This window comes from Pipra filicauda, unplaced genomic scaffold, assembly GCF_003945595.2.
Source record: "Pipra filicauda isolate LSUMZ 115617 unplaced genomic scaffold, ASM394559v2 scaffold222_size1277272_pilon, whole genome shotgun sequence".
NCBI lineage: Eukaryota > Metazoa > Chordata > Aves > Passeriformes > Pipridae > Pipra > Pipra filicauda.
Genome location: NW_024104335.1, coordinates 407,923 through 425,627, shown reverse-complemented (window position 1 = coordinate 425,627; position 17,705 = coordinate 407,923). Strand labels below are relative to the sequence as shown.

The window sequence follows — 17,705 nt, the reverse complement described above, 5'->3', positions numbered from 1 at the left end:
GACATATTTTCCATGGTTTTCACATCACTAGTAACCAGGCTTTTTACAGTTTATTTAATGCAGTTCACACATCTTTCTGTAAACCCTTTCTGTTCTCTGAAAGCTACTCACCATTTTCAAGGCCACATTTTCCCTCCTCACCTGCAAAGCTTTTAGACTTGCAGTCTTGCATGTGTCACACATTAGCATAATTCCCCTAATTTTCCCCCTAACTCTTACTGAAAGATAAGACTCCGGTGGAATCAGAGGAGAAGGAAGCGGGACTCTGAAGGTCACTCAGATAAGCAGAGCAGCTGCCATTGTGCAATCTTATCTGTGTCAGGGCTGAGGTGAGCCAACTTCATCTTTCAATCATGTGTAAATTCCAACATGTGCAGTCCAGACTATCATCTGATGACTGCTCTGCACAGAATACTCAGATTCCAAATCTCCAACCTTCATAGAGATCCATATTCATACCTTAGCAGCTCTAAATCACCCCTGGGAATGTTACAGATACCATTCTGTAGGCTTGTTCAACTAATCTCAAAGCTAGTCCTGTAAATGACCAATCCTAACTAGCAGGAGAGGCTAACTGAGCTATGCCAGGACCATGGCTAGATGGCTATCAATCCATTTCAACACTTCCTTACATCCCCATTTCCCCTCCATTCTCCACATCAAAGAAGGGCACAACTTCACCATGTCCTGTGATGAATTTCAGGGCAGACCCCCTCCTCTTCCTGATTTGGTCACTAGAGAAGACTCCAGTAAGACCAAAGTTGCGTGGATTACATTCAGTAAGTTAGGATAAGCTTGTTACCTCAGCTTGTCTTCGTTAAGGTGGTCAATGTTCAAGGGCTTGCGCCTCTCTGCCAGGATCTTCTTCTTTGTCTCTCTAGCTGTTTGCTTCTTTCCTCTCTTCTGATCAGCCTGTTTTCAGAATATTAATTAACATTAGACTGCAGAAATTAAGCCTGAATGAAACCATTTCAGCGACAGAGCATGTAAGACAAGCTGCTGGGGATCCAAAAGAAGAAAAGTTGGGCTGTTTTCTCAATTCTAATAAAGCCTGTTTCCAGCCAACCCCATGATTTAATGTTTTTATGTTTCATCCATTGATATATGATTTTTACCTTAGCCAGATAACTGCTGTAATTTGCACCCATGGAGGACAGAGCCTTCTTCTTCTTCAGATCATCCTCAGCTCTTCTCTTGGCATCTTCTTCCTCTCTCCGTGCCTTTTCCTCCTGTGGAGTGCAACACACAGAGCAGATTACTCTAGGGGATACTCCCAGCTTCCCCAGCAACCAGCATCACTGCAGGAAATGTGATCAGAGAAGTATATTGATGACAATTGGCAACTCCTGTTTTCTGCCCTTGTTTTAAGAGGGTGGTCATTTCATCTTTGGACTGAGACAGGCAGAACCTGCAGTTTTTCCTGTCTCTAGAGATCTCCTCCAGTTTGATGTTGGGACAAGGAGAGAGAAGCAAAGACACTTACCGCAAGCCTTGCCTGACGCTCCTTCTCCTTCTCAGCCCGGATTCTCTGTTGCTCTGCTCTTTCAGCTCTGCGCTTTTCCTGCAAGAAGCAGTGGCAGAGGCATTGGATCATCACTGTGGCTTTGTCTGCCTCCACTATTACACACCACTGCCAAGAGTTTAGTTTCATAAAGAGTGAGCCACCTTCTCCCTTGCTAGAACATGCAAAAGGGTCTCATGTACAATTCCCAGATATAAAAAAAGAGGCTGAGAGGGGACTGATGTGGGAAAAGGCCATTAAATGGTGACTTGAGCAGTCACTTCTGTATATGGCAGTGCAGCTTTCAGTCAAGGTCTGTCAGTGGACTAATGGATTGAGCTTCTCATCTACAGATGATCTCTCAGTCTAGTACAGGGAAATGGCAGTTCAAGGACTCACAATTCTCTCCTTGAGGGCAACAAGCTCTTCCTCTTCCTTTCTCCTGGCTTCAAAGTGGCTGTCAATCAAGGCCTGCAGTTCAATCAGATCTTTGTTCTGCCTTTTCTTTTGGATGTCCTAGAAGAGCAGGAAAATGCATTAAGCCTATATTGCTCCAGGAACATGCCCTGGACATTCCCAGCACCCTGCATATACACAGAGAAACAAAAGCAGAAAGTGTCTGTAAATATCCATGAAAATCTATGGGATTATCTTAAAAGGCTGTTGGTGCAATCAGTGACTCATTCCAGGTGACAGTCAGAAGCCCAGAAGGGTAAAGAATCCAAATCTCCCATTCCCCTATACCGTATTTTATCCTTGCTTTGCTTACATACCTATCTTTGCATATACTTATCTTCCTCCTCTTTGCTTTGGAATATGAATCTTACTTAGAAAATATTCCTGCATTTTGGGCAAAGCAAATATTTCTGTGGAGGCTTTCAACACCAGAACTTCTTCAATTTTCTATCAACTTTCTAGGAAGGTATTTGGATCTCTCTTTTTTTATTGTAATTTTAGCTAGTTTTTCTCAGCAATAGCTGAAGGCCTGCAACTTTCAAACCGTTTACAAGGATGGGACAAGGGATCTGAGATCTCCTAAAGCATTTGCTTTTTCCTTCTTATATTGGCTTCAACTATTCAAGGTGAAAAAAAAAAGAAATACATGATTTTAGCTGAGTCACATTATCAGTGAATGCATCCAGACAGCTTCAGGGAGCAGAGAGCAGCCTTTTACTGAAAACAAGTGGCAAAGCAACCATACTTTGGTCCTTGCCTTTATCCTCAGCAGTATCCAGTACAGAAAGAGTTATGTGGGTTTGCACACATGTGTATGAATCAGGTACAGACAAACACCACCAGTCTCAGGAATACTCACATCAAAATCTACTTTCTCACCCTCTGGTATTTTTGGAGCAGTTAGTCTGCAGAGAGTTGAACACAAAACAAAAAGAAAATAAAAGAAAAAGGAAGGATTTTCATCTTAAAGAACAGGCAGCTTTTTAAGTAGCATGTCCTGACCTCACCAGACCTGCCCTCAGAAACAATGCTGATAAGGAGGAGTGTTGGTGGAGATACAGAGGGGTGAAACAGTAAATCAATGGCAAACTACTCCAGGATAGTACTAAGCAGCACTGTCCTTCCTGGAAGGCCATGCAGGTCAGGTGCTACCCCTAAAAACCCTTTACACTCCCAAAGCCTATGGTCATTCCCTACCACATGGAAAGATGTTGGTCTGTGAGGCCGTCTGCACAGTGCTGCACACTCTGCTCTGGGCAGCCAGCAGAGCGGGAAGGGAGGGTGCTGGGGCCCAGAGCCAGAAGGTTTATAGAAAGCTTTAGTTAAGCTTAACTCAGCCCAGCCCAACATTTGCCACCCTTCCTACTGTCAGCAATCCTGGAGGGACAGGTAGTTTCCCAGCCGTGGCCTCTCAGAGAGGATTTACTCTTGAGCTGCCTGTATTTTGGGGTACTGTGAGAACACTGTATCTCAGACAGTTCACAAGCTGTCTGATTCTACAAGGAACTGGTCTTAAGATCCAGACCAGTAACTGCTGCTAAGGCATCCTCTGAAAGAATCAGACATCCTGGAAAGGCATGCAGGAACAGATGAATGTTGCATGAGGGAGAGTTGGATAAAGGCTTCAAGTGGCCATTTGCCTAATAGACAATCTAAGAGCTTCTGCTAGACCAGAAAAATGATCCCAGGGTTCTGAAACTCCCTGCCTCTTATACTTACTTTATTCTGGGCTTCTCCTCTGTATTTGGAAGGATGGAGCAAAACAGGAAGGGAAAAAGAGGGAGAAAGTTAAAACAACAGAGATCACGCCAGCTGCTAAAGTAAAAGGAGGGAAGGGAAATATGATCTTAGGGGAAACATCCCAGAGAAACTGGTTAAATCTCAAGCACTTCCAAAAGAAATACACACACTCACACACCCCTTTTGCTAGGAGTGAATCTGTTTTTACCCTTGAAACAGAATTTGGCAGAAAAGAATCAAGAGACTGTATAAAAGTCTCAAATATAGCATCTGGAAAGCAATGGTTTTGTGTAAATGCAAAATTATTTTCCTCAAACCATCCTAACCAAAGCTCTAAGGAGGATAGCTGGGCTGGAGGATAGAAGAAAATGTTGCCTTTTTCAATCAGCACTTCTTTTGCTAAAGGCAACCTGAATTCACAGTCATCTCAATGATAACTAGGCTTTACCAGTTTAGTTCAAATCCCTCACATGGAGGCCAGGACGGAAAAATCTTTATGACATACATTTTCTCCAGGTTCATTGGCTTCCAAGACAGCTTAAGGCACATGTCCCTGAGATACCTTGGTGCCATGGGGAGGATGCTTATTCTTCTGCATTGTGTGGTGCTCCTCAAACCCAGCTTGGAAAGGTCATCCTCTCTTAGCAAGCATCCTCTCCTGCTTGAGGTACATGCAAAATTCCCATGGGCATCAATGGGAATGATCTTTTCATCTCCAGGAGAGGCATAATGCCCTGATAGGCAGGCTAACCCATCACAGAGACTGTCACCTTGGGTTCTCTGGCTGTCAGAATTGTTCCCTTGCAACAAGTGACCTTTCCCTGGCTCTCAGAAATGTGCTGGTCTTATGAGTTACTTGCTTAATATTTGTGCTTGTGATCAGCTCCCATCCCTGCTCTGCTTTTTAAACTTTAGTTATTAACTCCAGTGTAATGCCAGCAAGTTCAGCACTGTTATTCTCACAAACAGAAGTAAATTAAACCTATGTGTTTTTTCTGGCTCATTCTCTCAGAGACCCAGGTTGACTTTCATAACCACACACTATATTTGAACTTTCAGGGATGCTGATGGATTCTGCAGTACAAGACTCTCCCTGTGTTGGCTCAGTGGGAGGAACTGAGGAAAAACGCTCACAGCCTATTGAATCTGGTTTAAAAAAGAAAACTAACCAGATTTGTAAATTAAAAGTAAAAACAGCCTCCTCAGGAGTGGGTACATGAGGCCTGTTATCAATATCATACTACAGAAAGATATTACATTGTTTCAAATGCTTAACTGCATTTTGGGACTGATGGGGGAAATTTGGAATAGCAAATGGAACAGAGCAGAATAAAATAAAATGAAACATTGGGGTGTCCTGAACAGGGCCAGAAGTTGGACTCAGTGATCCTAATGGATCCCTTCCAACTCAGCATATTCTACGATTCTGTGATTGTAAGAGGAAAAAATAGCAAAAATCTTACACTGGAAAATATTTAGTGGAGGAAATCAGTTGTGAGATTGTTGGATAACAAAAATTTGAGAGAGTGGTTGGAAATGGATTATTGAGATAATTAAAGGAAAATACATGAGAGATGCGTAAAAGAGATCAGAAATCAACCTTTCCTTTCTCTAACCCTTTCCCATATAAATTTCATTAATGACATTTTTGGGGGGGTAGACTTTTCTCATTTACTGCAAGAACTCCGCCTACCAAAACATATCTCAGTTGAGGCCTCTAGATGCCAGAGCGAAGCTAATAAAATAAACAGCAAGTAATTTGAAAAGTATTTTAGGCCACTCTACTATAAAGGAAGTCACAAATTGCTCCTGAAGAAAAATACCATTAGCATGCTTCTGTATTTCTCCAGTTATATTTTTAATTGTTTTGCTTCTCAAATAGCCAGTGAGCTTCTTAACACGTTAGTTAAATTGCCTTTTACCTGGAGAGAGGAAAAGTAATCATGATTAACCAGTCTATCAGGGATGTTATTTACACAGGATTCCCTTCCTTCTTGACATACACAGAGAATTTTCATCACCATTCCTGTTTAGCTTAAAGCTGCCAGTCAGTAACACTTCAAAGAGAGGGGGGGGGAAAGCAGACAGGAAATGACTGGTTTTGTTTGTTGACCTTGGTTGCCAGGATCAACACCTGTCTGTCAAAAACTCTGAAACTGGTTTCAGCTCCCACCGAATCAGCACTTTAAGCTTCATTAAACCAACAAATGATTGTAAAAATAAAAAGAAAAATTAAGGTTAGTTGTTCTTGAAATAAGAATTCTAGTTAGAATACCTAAAGGTACCTCCAGAAAACCAGAAAAGGGGATGTTTTATTAAAAAGCAAACAGTAATAAATCTGTCCTTTGCAACGCATGACCCAGCATTGATCCATACTGTATGCACCAAAAGCAGCCCAGGGATGGGATTTTTTTGAAATGCCCCTTCTTTCAAGAGTCAAGGAACTGGGCCAAAATTTGTTGACAAGCAGGAATTGCCATAGCAAATTCCTGTTCCTATGGTGGATTTTGACATTCTGGTCATTCTGACTATGAACCATGGGGCTGAGACAAAATCCCCACATACAACCCTGCCAAAAGAAGGCAAGAGACACTGGAAATCCAAGTTCACTGCCCTGGTGATTAGAGAATCTCTGAGTTTCTGGTTTCCAAAAGGCTAGCAGAGGGAGGGGACACACCACCATAAATACCACCCCGCTTTCTTCTTCCCAATCTATGAGATATTCACACGTGCTCCCCTTCTCTGGGAATCCATCTGAACTGTCTTTACTTCACTCAGAAACCCCTAAACACCCTCCCTTAATTCCACTTCTCAGAAGCAGCATATCTAACTCACACTGTGTCCTTGGGAAAAAAAGAAAATCAATATGCTATTAAAAATAAAAGGAAAGAATGAAAAAAAGAAGGATAAAGAGGGACTCAGGAAGGTCCTCAGGGTATTTCCCTAAATTAGAAAAAAGCCTGAAAAGCAAGCAAGAAAATTAAAACAAATGAACAAAAAAAAAAATTACAAAAGCAAAACAAAACAAAACAAAACAAGGTAGCACAGAAAATTCAGGGTGTTTTCAAGTGATGTTGGGCTTTGTCTTTCAAAGCAGGTGGCTGGGTGTTCTAGGGGCTGGGACAATCAGAACAGAACTGACTTCAAAGGCCTCTAAAACTCTGTGACAGTCTTTCTATACATTTAAACTGGCCAAGTGAGGGGCTAAGTTATCTTGCTCACATACAAGAGTAAAACATTTAGATTTGGTCCTTTCACATGTGTACTCCAGTGCCCACTCAGCCAAGTATTACAACCAGACTATCTTAAGCCCATGGCCTGCCCCACCCGTCTGAATAAATTAATCCACATTTGATGTTTGGCACAATTTTAAATGTGTGGCTTGGGCAGAAGTTTAAATTTCTGTAGATTCAGACCTGGAGCCCATGATCTGCTCAGGCTGAGTGAGGATGGCATGTCTGTGCAGGACTCAGCTCCATTTTCAAGTATGCCATATGATTTAAGAGATGCTTTCCTAATTTTTTGGGGATGAAGAAGTTTTGCTGATGAGAGCTATAACACAACAGGTTCCAGCTAAAAGACAACTCCAGAGCAAGCTTCTGGAGTTTGATTTTCATCATCTACAATCCTGAGGAGGATGTAGAAGCTTCTCAATACACTAGTTACCCCCCAAGGGTGATTGGATATGCACAGTGAGCGATTCTTTGCGGCAGAGATGTTTTGGCCCAGTTCCTGAGTTTAAATTCAAGTGAGGAACAAAAACAGACACAGAAAAGAAAGTGAGATGTTAGGAAGATGACTTTGTTGTCCTAAGACAACACTAAGCTACCATCATTGTATTCACCTTCTTCATCAGCTGTAGGTTGAAGGATAAAAGAAAAAGAGAAGAAGCACGGTAGTCAATTCACAACCAGCACTGTTCTGAGAGCAACTGTCCCCACTCCCTTCCTGCTATGCTGGGAACCTTAGACCCTCTGGAGATTGAATGAGAAGAAAAAAACACCTTTTTGGTGACCTGATTTGGCAAACATACGGCCCTTTTCTCCATGTTCATCCAAATCCATCCAGAAGGATCATTTCCCTCCCCTACTCTCTTTGCTCTTGAACGAGGTCAGTGTTTTTAACACTGTTTCCCCAGCACTGAAAGAGAAGAAGGTTGAGTCTGTAGGCACATCACATACCTTCCTCAGGAGCTTCCTCTGCTGTTGTCATGGTGCAAGCAGTGATGGAAAGACAGGAAATAGAAAAAAAAAACAGAACAGATATTTAAAGCTCTTGGAATCCCGAGAAAGAGACCAGGGAATGCATGAAGGGGGGAAAAAATAAAGGAATTAGTGAATTAAGGGAGAGAGAAAAGGTATCTGGAGAGACTGTCAGGAGTTAAAGACGCTGTAATGTTAAAGTAGTAGTAAGCATGGAGGTTAAAGGAGAAGAGGGCTGCAAATAATCATTGTGGTTAATATTTGTTTCTCTTGTTTTGTTCTCTTCTACCAGCCCAGGACTCCTGTTCTCTCTCTCTCAGACACACACATACGAACCTTCGTGTTGCAACTAGATGGAGTAAACCAGAAGTCGTGTCACATACCTGGCTCATGAACTTCAGGTGTGAAGTGTCATGGAACAAGTTGCGATGGAAAGCAAGAGAATGAGAACGAGAAACCTGTTATTTCACACACCAAAAGAGCTTTTGAGCCAAAGGGGAGGAGGGGTAGAGAGGAAAAGGGGAGCCAAGAACCAAGTTAAGAAGTAAACCTGAGGTAAAGCAATAACATTTGAAATAACATATAAACAGAAGACACAAGTCAGGAAAAGTGAAAGAGGCAGATTTGTGATAATAGTGCAGTGCTTAAAAAACGCTTCTAAGCATAATATGACATAAAGCACAACCTGACAGCACAGTACCAAGGTTTACCTTGATTTGAAATATGCACATGAACATAGTCATCACTTTCAAGGCGCTATTGGATTCACCTTTTACTGCAGCAGTATTTCAGCCATTTGAAATAAATACAGTGTGGTTCAGAAACCTGCTGAAATGCCTGCCATAACTCATCATCAACGTTCAGCTAACCTCCAAAGGAGCTCAGTTCCCTTCTAGATCTATGGCTCAGGCCATTTTCTTCCTTGAGGAAAACTTTGATGTCTATATAAATGTACTGCTGTTCTTCACATCCATTTGCAATGCAGAATTACAAATGGATTATTTCATAGGAAGAAAAGGTTCATTAAAAGTCTGTGCAGGCCTACATGTCATTCTTCTGGGATTTGACAAAACAAGAATAGATCAGCAACGTGAATTTGCAGGGCAGATTTTGCTTTTCAGTCATACACACAAACCACTGAATATTTTGCAAAGCAGGCATAAAAATAACACAAAATCTCAGAGCATTTATATTCCCTGTGTACAGTCAATGGGCCAAATTCTGCCCCAAGATTTGAAATAAATCCTTCCCTATAGGAAGAAACATTCATTCTCGTATCACAGTGCAGAATCTAACCCATGCCACAAGGACAATTTTTGCTGAGCTACTCTTTCACAAGCATACATGTGTTCGCCTAGTTTTTAGTAAAATGTTCGTGCAATGGGTAAGTTTCCTCCTCCTTAGTGCTGATTACACTTTACTGAGAAAAAATATTAAACTAAAATAGAACCACCCCAAAGGCATGCAAGTTACAATCGATCATTAACTAATGGGTTGTTATCCCCTGTCGCCTTGTATTCACACCACCATCATTCACACACACCATCCCAGCAGACAGACACTGGGGAGTTTAGAAGTTAAATCACATACCTGGAGGGGGGGCTTCATTTAGTAGGAAGTGTCAGGGGAAAAACACAGGAAAGGAAGATAAAAGAATTAGAAATAAGTTATTCAGGAGGGGATCACCTCAAACTTTGGTAAGACTAGGCTCAAGAAATATCATTTGCAGACCAGGTTATAGGGATAGACTGTTAATAAGAGTAGAAAAGGAGAGTAATTACAGTGGGATATGAAGTAGACAGGAAGGAGATGCCATAGAAACAAAAGATAAAGGGAATTTGAATGTTGATGAATTGCAACAGTTTAAATCATGCAAATATATAAACCATGGGCAAGTATAGTAACACTGGTGACCCTTAAAGTTGAAAGAAAACATACCCAAGAAGAGAGTTTTACAAGCATGTAGCGTTACCTAGATTTCAGCTATGTACATGCCCTTTTAACTATCAGTGCTAGCATGAGGATGTGAGAACTACTGCAAGGAGGTGCTGCTTTGGATGTATCTCTATGCCTGCATCTGAAGCTCCACCATCTAAGAATCCCTGCTGGCAGATTCAGGGCTTAGCTCTGCAGAACTGGAAATATTTGTGTCTACACAGAGCTGGTCTCTGCTGCAAGGGACTAGAAACTGCTCGAGCCGGCATGCTAGGATCCTGCTGCAATCCACTCCCTGTGAGTGGAAGCAGCTCAGGTTCCTGCAGCTCAGGTATCTGCCCTCTGTCCCAGCTGTGGTGTAGTCACAGCCCCAAGAGTTTTCAGGGGCACTGAAAAGTTTCTTCTAAGCTTCTTAGAAGGTGACTTTTCAGTTACGAACAATATATATACTTTCTTACAGGGAAAATAAATTTTAGGGAATCTTAAGAATGGATTGATTCTTCATGATTCTGGTTTTCTTCAACATCTTCAAATTCCTATGTACAGGAATGCTTCAGATTAATACATAGGAATTTAGATGTCACAGACATGCGCTTGGTTACATGGAAAGAGTCAACAAGGAAAAATAAAGAAATTAGAGCAAGAACTCCACAACAGCAACAATGCTGAACTTGTGCAGGCCAAAGCTGTGACTTAGATGATGTGGTAGGTAAAGACAGCATAAATAACAGAGAAACTAATGCAGTTTCATGCAGTTATATGAAAATCTAGGATTGTCTCCTGACATAAAAGTTTTCTGTTAAGTTTGTTATATTTACATTGTCTTTATAAACTTTTGGTTTTGTTGTGCTTTATGTTATAGAGGGAAAGGAAGACTTAGGGAGGGTGTACGTATGGCTTCACAAATTTCAAGCTCATACATCTGTCAAAGCTAGAGACCAACACCTGAGTAATGAGTAGCAGTTCGATAACTATCAGGGAGAATAGGTACAGAGCCAGGCAAAGCAGCAGGGATGGAAGCAATGACCTTTAACTTGTGCAAATCAAAGTCAGCAAAATCTTAGGTGCAGATTAACAGACAAGAATGAATACGGTTAAAAGGAGAAGAGAAAGATGTGAAACAAGAAGTGACAAGAACAGGAGAGATGTAAGAAGCAGTGCACAGATGAATGTTGAAGTATTAAGTCATGTAAAAATCAATCAGGTAGCTTTCACCAACCCTGGCAAAAGCATTGATCTGGTCTGAACTAAGAGGCTGGTTTCCCTCTGTGGACAGCAGAGTGAAATAGCTGGGGTGAGTGGCTGCTGAGATGTGACTGCTTTAATAATGCTACTCCAAATGGCACAGAATAATTTTCATGGACAGTTTAGAGGATGCTGCAAGTTCAGTTTCTGTTTTTCCAGGTAATAAACATTAAAACATTCCCGTACACACTGCGAGATGACTCTGAGTCCGGTCAGTGGCTATTATTGCAACTTACACATTGAGATGTTTGTCTTCAAAAAATGTTATTACATTTTTCATGCAGCAGTTAGCTTTATCCTCATTATTATGCATCACAGAGTGGGGGAAATTATGACTGGTGGAAGGTGTAAGGAAGCTGCAAGTTTCAGTTTATCATTAATATTTGATTTTTATGTTTACTTCCACCATCTTTGAATTCCTGAGTATAATATTAGAGTTACTGCTATCATTTTCCAACAGAAATCATAGCTCAATTAAATTTCAATATTTCAGAACTCACATAGATTTAGATAAGATTTTGGTTAAAAAAAATAGAAACTGTTTCACAACTATAAAAGGTTGCAGAGATATTAACATCTCCAGAACAAAACTTTTTCACTTTTTGCCTGGTGGCAATCTCTCATTCCAGATTTGTTCTTGCATTACACTATATATACCCCACATTATCCATAAAGGCAATGCTTCACAAGCTTCTAAAATAGAATTTTCATTTCAAAATTTGGAAATCTTCCATAGAGGAAAGAGGGAAAAGAAAGTTGGAACATAATGTTTTAACTAAATAAAAAACATATTTTTCAATAGCTGTCAAACAAGGCGTTCCTCCTTTTTTTCTTGTCTTTCTCTTTTTTTTTTTTTTCCTTTTTGGTTGGTTGTTTGAAAAGTTTCCATTTTGTCCCAATTCAGCACATGACCCAATTGTGAAATTGCCAAGCAGAATTGAATTTCCAGAACACAATAACCCTTCAGATTGACGCAGAGGAATTCAGAAGTCACATACCTGGTTCATGGACTTCTTTAAAAGGGAAGTAGCAGGGAAGGAGATGCAAAAAAAAGATAAGAGAATTAGAGCAAGAAACAGAGGATTATTAAAAAACCTTAGACTTTTCTTAGCCAGGGTGGAGGGGTTAAAGGGATAAAAATCATTAATAAGATTAAGTGAGAAACAGAGGGCACATATTGATGGCAATTAGAAAATCGTGGAGGAAGGAAAGGGTTGTTGGGATATTAAAGATGCAGATGACTAATACATATGTATTCATAACGTTATATAAATCAAGTGCCACTGGTAGCCTTTGGCTGACAAAACATTATTGTATTTAGAGCAAGTCCATTACCCATAGGTCTGAATGTGCAAGAAGGGTATAAACAACCCGCTCTTATTCATGTGCATAGAAATCCCAGCCACCGCAGAAATCAATGGGCTCCCAGGAGCTGGCATTGATTTCCTTAGTGCCCAGGATTTCACCACGGGTGTGTAGGACTGCACACCGATGTGGGAAGGTAAGTATGAGCATGTTACTGCTCTCCAACCTGCAGGATAAAGCATTCGATGAAAGCCTAGCTGGGCAAACAGAGAGAGGCAGGCAGAAGGGCAGTTGAAAGGTAAATGGGTTTGGGCTGCCAGGTTGATGCTTTAATAAGCATGACCTTGTATTTTGCTAATCACACATATTGTCTTACCAGAACTGAACTTTAAAATAAAATTAAGTAAAAATGCAACCCTGCCACCCCCCTTTTTGCATAATGCACATTAACCCAGAAACATACCAACAGTTATGGAAAAAGCAAACACTACACCTTTTCTCAAGTATGCTGCAACCAAAATGATGCCACTCAGTGCCATCCTTAGCCCAAAAGAAAGCTAGGTGTGACATGGTGCCACTTGTTGCTTATGACTTCAGGTGCAAGTCCCATCACCATACATTGCTGCAAAAGGGAGTTCTGCCTCTGCGCAGTGGCGAGAGGACAGGAGGAAGAGGTGCACCCAACTGAGGGACACAGCATTGCCACAGGACACAGCTGTCCCACCTCTAACCCCGGTGTATGGCACAAAGGAAATGGGTTTGGAAACACTCTCCTTGTACCAACTGGTGTCCATACCAATAGCCTGGTTAGAGACATCAGGTGCTGGGGAATACATAAGCAATGCCCAGCCTGTGCTTCAGACATTGTTTCCAAACAGCAGTTAGTACTTATTACTCGTCACACTGCTTATCCTACAAGAGCAAAGCAGCAGAGGGTATTTTTGCATCGTCTCATCTTCAACCACCTCCAGAATTCCTGCACGAGTTACCGCTCCAGACAGAAACAGAGGAATTCACAAGTCATGGCACATACCTTCCTCATGAGCTTTAGCGTGTGGGAAGAGTCACAGAGCAAAATGCAAAGGAACACGAGAGCGTTAGAAACATCAGAACAACTTTTCACTTGTGCAAAATGGAGGGGGAGGGAAAGACCGAGAATACGTGGCAAGGAAATAAAATGAATACGGATATGAAAAGCAGTACTGGAAGTGAGGGTACAAATGATCTGAGATATTAAAAACATAAAGCTGATTTAAGCGGCCGTATCAGATGACATTTGTCCTATGCGCCCATTCCAGCAGTCCTGCATAAAGCCCAGAGCAGCATGCTGTTTCACAACCCTGACACTTGGATTTATGACCTGAGGCCAGCAGGTTTTCGGGGCCTGTAAGTACTACCATGAGACAGTGGTCTAGAAACTCCATTATATGAACAAGAAAACCATCTTTAATCATTTGCAAAGCTAAAACATAAAATTTATCACCATTTGCTTTATACCACAGGGTTTAAGATGAGAAAAATATGTGGAAAGGCTACTGTAAGAATGTCAGCCAATCATGAGCACATCTGCACATCGTCTGGAGGCCAGACCCACCCCAAATGGTCCAAAATAAGTCTCCCAGGGAGACCCAACCAAACTCAGAGTGAAGGCTTTTCAACATTCATCCTTTTAAGAGGTTTACATTTCCCAGAAGTTTTCAGGCTTTTTTTTCATGCAACAATGACCACATAGCATCAACAGTCAATGTCAAGACAGAACATGAAGGAAGACAGTACAAAAAACAAAATGGTAGCAAGTTTTAGTCTATATTAATATGCCTATTTTTAACTCCTGTTTTCTTTTACCATCTTACGGCTTACTGGCTAAACCAGAGCTTACTCTGAAAGACGGCAATTCAGGAGTCATGTCACATACCTTCCTCATGAGCTTCTTTAGGTGGGAAGAGCCACAGGACAGGATGGAAAGGAACATTATGAGAAATACAGTGTTACATAAGCTGACATTACACAGGCTGAAAACTCTGCTCAGAGGGAAAAGTTTTACCCTAGTAAGGGATGTGCTAATGGCCAGGAGGGGAAAGAATTTGCAGCATGTGTGGTTGGGAAACAACTTCACCTTCATGAGAAGGAAAGAGGCAAAGACATATCAGAGAGGGGAAATCTCACGGTAAGCTCAAATAATACATGCTGAAATTTCTCTCTAGTTCCAGTTTTGGAGGAACAATTCCTGCCATTGCCCAGATTGGTTTTATGGTGAGCTCTGCACAGGTCAGGAGGGGCAGAGAGGCCAGGTTACCCCTTGGACTGAGACTATTCCTGTGTGTGAGCCTCTGCGAGAACCTGTCACAGAGGTGAGGTGGAAATCAAAGACAAAGGGAAGCAATAAGGCAAAGTAACTGGGTCCTGATCCTCTTGCACCACCCTTGAATCCCCACCACCACCAATAAGGAGATGGCGGGGAGCAGTTTGGAAGGCAATAGCACGTACCTGCCGGAGCAGCTTCATCAGGTGTGACATGGCAGGAAGCAAAAGCAATGAGATGGAAAACAAGAACAGTTAGACTAAAGAATGTGTGAATGTAAGAGGGTCTAAAAAAACCCACAGAGGATATGCAATAGAGAAACAGAGGATGATGAAATGGAGACAGGTGACCAAAGCACACATAGATACAAGAAATGTAAAGCCTTCTGAACTTGGATGCTGTAAAAACTCTGCAAACTGCTCAGAGTGGGTCTCTCGTGGCACTATAAACAGGTTTACCCTTGTTTAAAATATGCCCAAAGCATGAAGCTTTGCAAATGCAGAACCGACACGCCCTTTGGTTCCTTGTACCCGGAGCACCACATCCCAAACCCCTCGAGTGGAAAGGGTGGGTTTCTGTTCCAGCCCCTCTTCTGCCCTGTCTGTCCCCCCTTGCTAATGTTGTATGCAATGTGAGGAGCTGGGGTTACTTGCCAGCATCTACATACATATAATTATGATGTATTGTTTATATTATATATAATATTATATATTATAGTTTATAAACTTATAATATATACAATATACTATATATAATATGACATATTATAGAATATGTGCTATGTACCGTAGGGCTACACACATATTTTCCACAGATGGATTTTGACTTCAAAATCCATCTGATCATGATCTGCCAGGCCACGTAGGAGAAACCAGTTGACACTTGATAGAAACCTTTCTAGACAGACCTCAGTTATTCCATGGCACGTGTTACAAACACCCAGGGCTAAAAATCAGCCTTGGAGACTGCTGTGGCTTAGGTGAAAGGATGATGTCCACATTTCCCCTGCTGCTCCCTCCCCAAAAACCAGAGCAGAGGTGTCTGCACAGATACTCAAGGATTTGGGGTACCCTCAGTGAAACTTGTGCAAGGGACAAGAAAAGCCCTCTGCGTGCAGGTAGTTTGTCACAGCATCTTTCTCTTGCCTCTTGCTTTCTTCTACCACCTTGCAAAATCGAGGTGCACATCAGCACCAAACTCTGCTGCAGGAACGAGCAGGGCTGAGGTGCTGCTTCACATACCTTCTTCCTGAGCCTCTTCTGTGGGTGGGAAACGTCACACAGCAAAGGAAATGGGAGGAGAAAATTAAAACAAGGAATATGTTATTGGAACATTCTTGAGGTTTGCCAAGCTCCCAGGCCATTATGGGCAAGAATACACAATGATGGAATTACAGGGTGAGAGAGAATTAAAAATAACATTTTTATGGGGACATTATGGGGTTATAAATGTTACTGAAATATGGGAATATGACCGCAAGTGAAAACCACATAAAAAGGTATCCAATATTTTATTCTTTATTAGAGCTGGCTAAAATTTCCTAAAACTGGCTTTTGGTAATTTTTTAATCAAAAATAAAACTGCTGTATTTCTTTTGCTTTACATATTTTTCTCAGATGGTGAAAAAAATTCACCAACATTAATCAATTTTTGAAATTTAAAACAAACTCATTCCCAAATTCTAACAGATGAGTATAAACTTTGCAGGTGTCCCCCTCCCTTTAAAAAATTTAAGCTTTTGGAGAGAAAGGAGAGGACTTGACACTGCTGTGCCAAAAAAAGTCAAGCAGTTCAGTAAAAAAGGTAGAAGAAAACAAATACATATATATTTTTTTTCCACATACATATATGCATGTATATACACATATATGTATATAAAAATATATGTGTGTGTATATTATATACATTTTTTATACATACATACATACATACATATATATATATATATATATATATATATATATATATAATGGTTTGGTTTGGTTTTTTAAACAAAAAAAAAGGCCACATTTCCTACCAGCTCAATAAATGACATCAATGTCCATCATTGCATTGATGTCTATGGCTCAAGACCAAATCTCAGCCACTGAGTGTGAATCATTTGCTCTGGATTTCTGCACACAAATTCTTCCTCCACACTGAGAGAGAAAGAAATCAAAAGCCATGTCACATACCTTCTGCCTGAGCTTCAGGTGGCAAGTGTCATGGAACAAGAAGCAACAGCAAGCAGCAAAATGAAAACAGAAAACTGTTAGAAACTAGTATTGAGGTGAGCTAAGGCCTGGAGAAAAAAAAGGTAGTTAGAAAGTGATGGAGAAAAGTTATATGGAAATGAAATGGATGACTTTGGAAGAGAAAACAAAGGTCAAGCAAAAGTAAGGAGCATAGAGAAGATACACCTCAGAGGAGATAGTCATGCAGATTAAAAAAACAAAAACAAAAACAAAAACAAAAAAAAATAAAATTAAAAAAAAAAATACCAAACAAAAAAAACTTGGAAGTCACCTGCCTATTAATTTCATATCAGTCATGAAATTCTTGAAACCAAAAAGTAGACAGTTAGGGAAGAAAGTAAAAAAGCAAGAAATGCTTTTCCTTTAAGGAAGGCTTGTCTGTAGGAACAACACCCTTTGCTTGCACCCTTTGACATTTGACAAGACGAAGGATGGAGCATGAATAACACCTTCACCTTCCTGGCTCTGGCTCTGCCACTCCATGCAGGACTAGAGAGACATTATGATGACTGAAGCTCTACAATCCATATTTTCTTTCTTTTTTTTTTTTTTTTTTTTTTTGAGCCCTCAATCCCTTCAGAAGCAATGCCAGGAATGTCAGTACCTTATGGCAGGAACTACTCTTAACATGGTCACTGTTCCCACCACCACTGATGGAAATTTGTCCATTGCAGCAACTTGGAGGAATCCAGGACAAAAACAACCAACCAATCAATCAAAACAAACAAAACCACTAAAACCACACACACAAAACCCCAGAAACAAACAAACAAAAAACCAACCAA

General features: G+C 40.9%; 1 protein-coding gene across 1 annotated transcript in view; it reads right to left on the bottom strand.

The window, feature by feature from the left end:
- The window catches only part of TNNT3 (troponin T3, fast skeletal type), a 37,985-nt gene that overhangs the window by 6,077 nt on the left and 14,203 nt on the right, over positions 1-17,705 (bottom strand). The window contains 14 exon segments of the mRNA XM_039381421.1: positions 803-912; positions 1,116-1,229; positions 1,484-1,561; positions 1,901-2,017; positions 2,817-2,862; positions 3,677-3,695; positions 7,879-7,899; positions 8,283-8,294; positions 9,490-9,501; positions 12,078-12,092; positions 14,300-14,314; positions 14,872-14,917; positions 15,929-15,945; positions 16,861-16,872. Coding sequence (XP_039237355.1) covers positions 803-912; positions 1,116-1,229; positions 1,484-1,561; positions 1,901-2,017; positions 2,817-2,862; positions 3,677-3,695; positions 7,879-7,899; positions 8,283-8,294; positions 9,490-9,501; positions 12,078-12,092; positions 14,300-14,314; positions 14,872-14,917; positions 15,929-15,945; positions 16,861-16,872 — 634 coding nt within the window.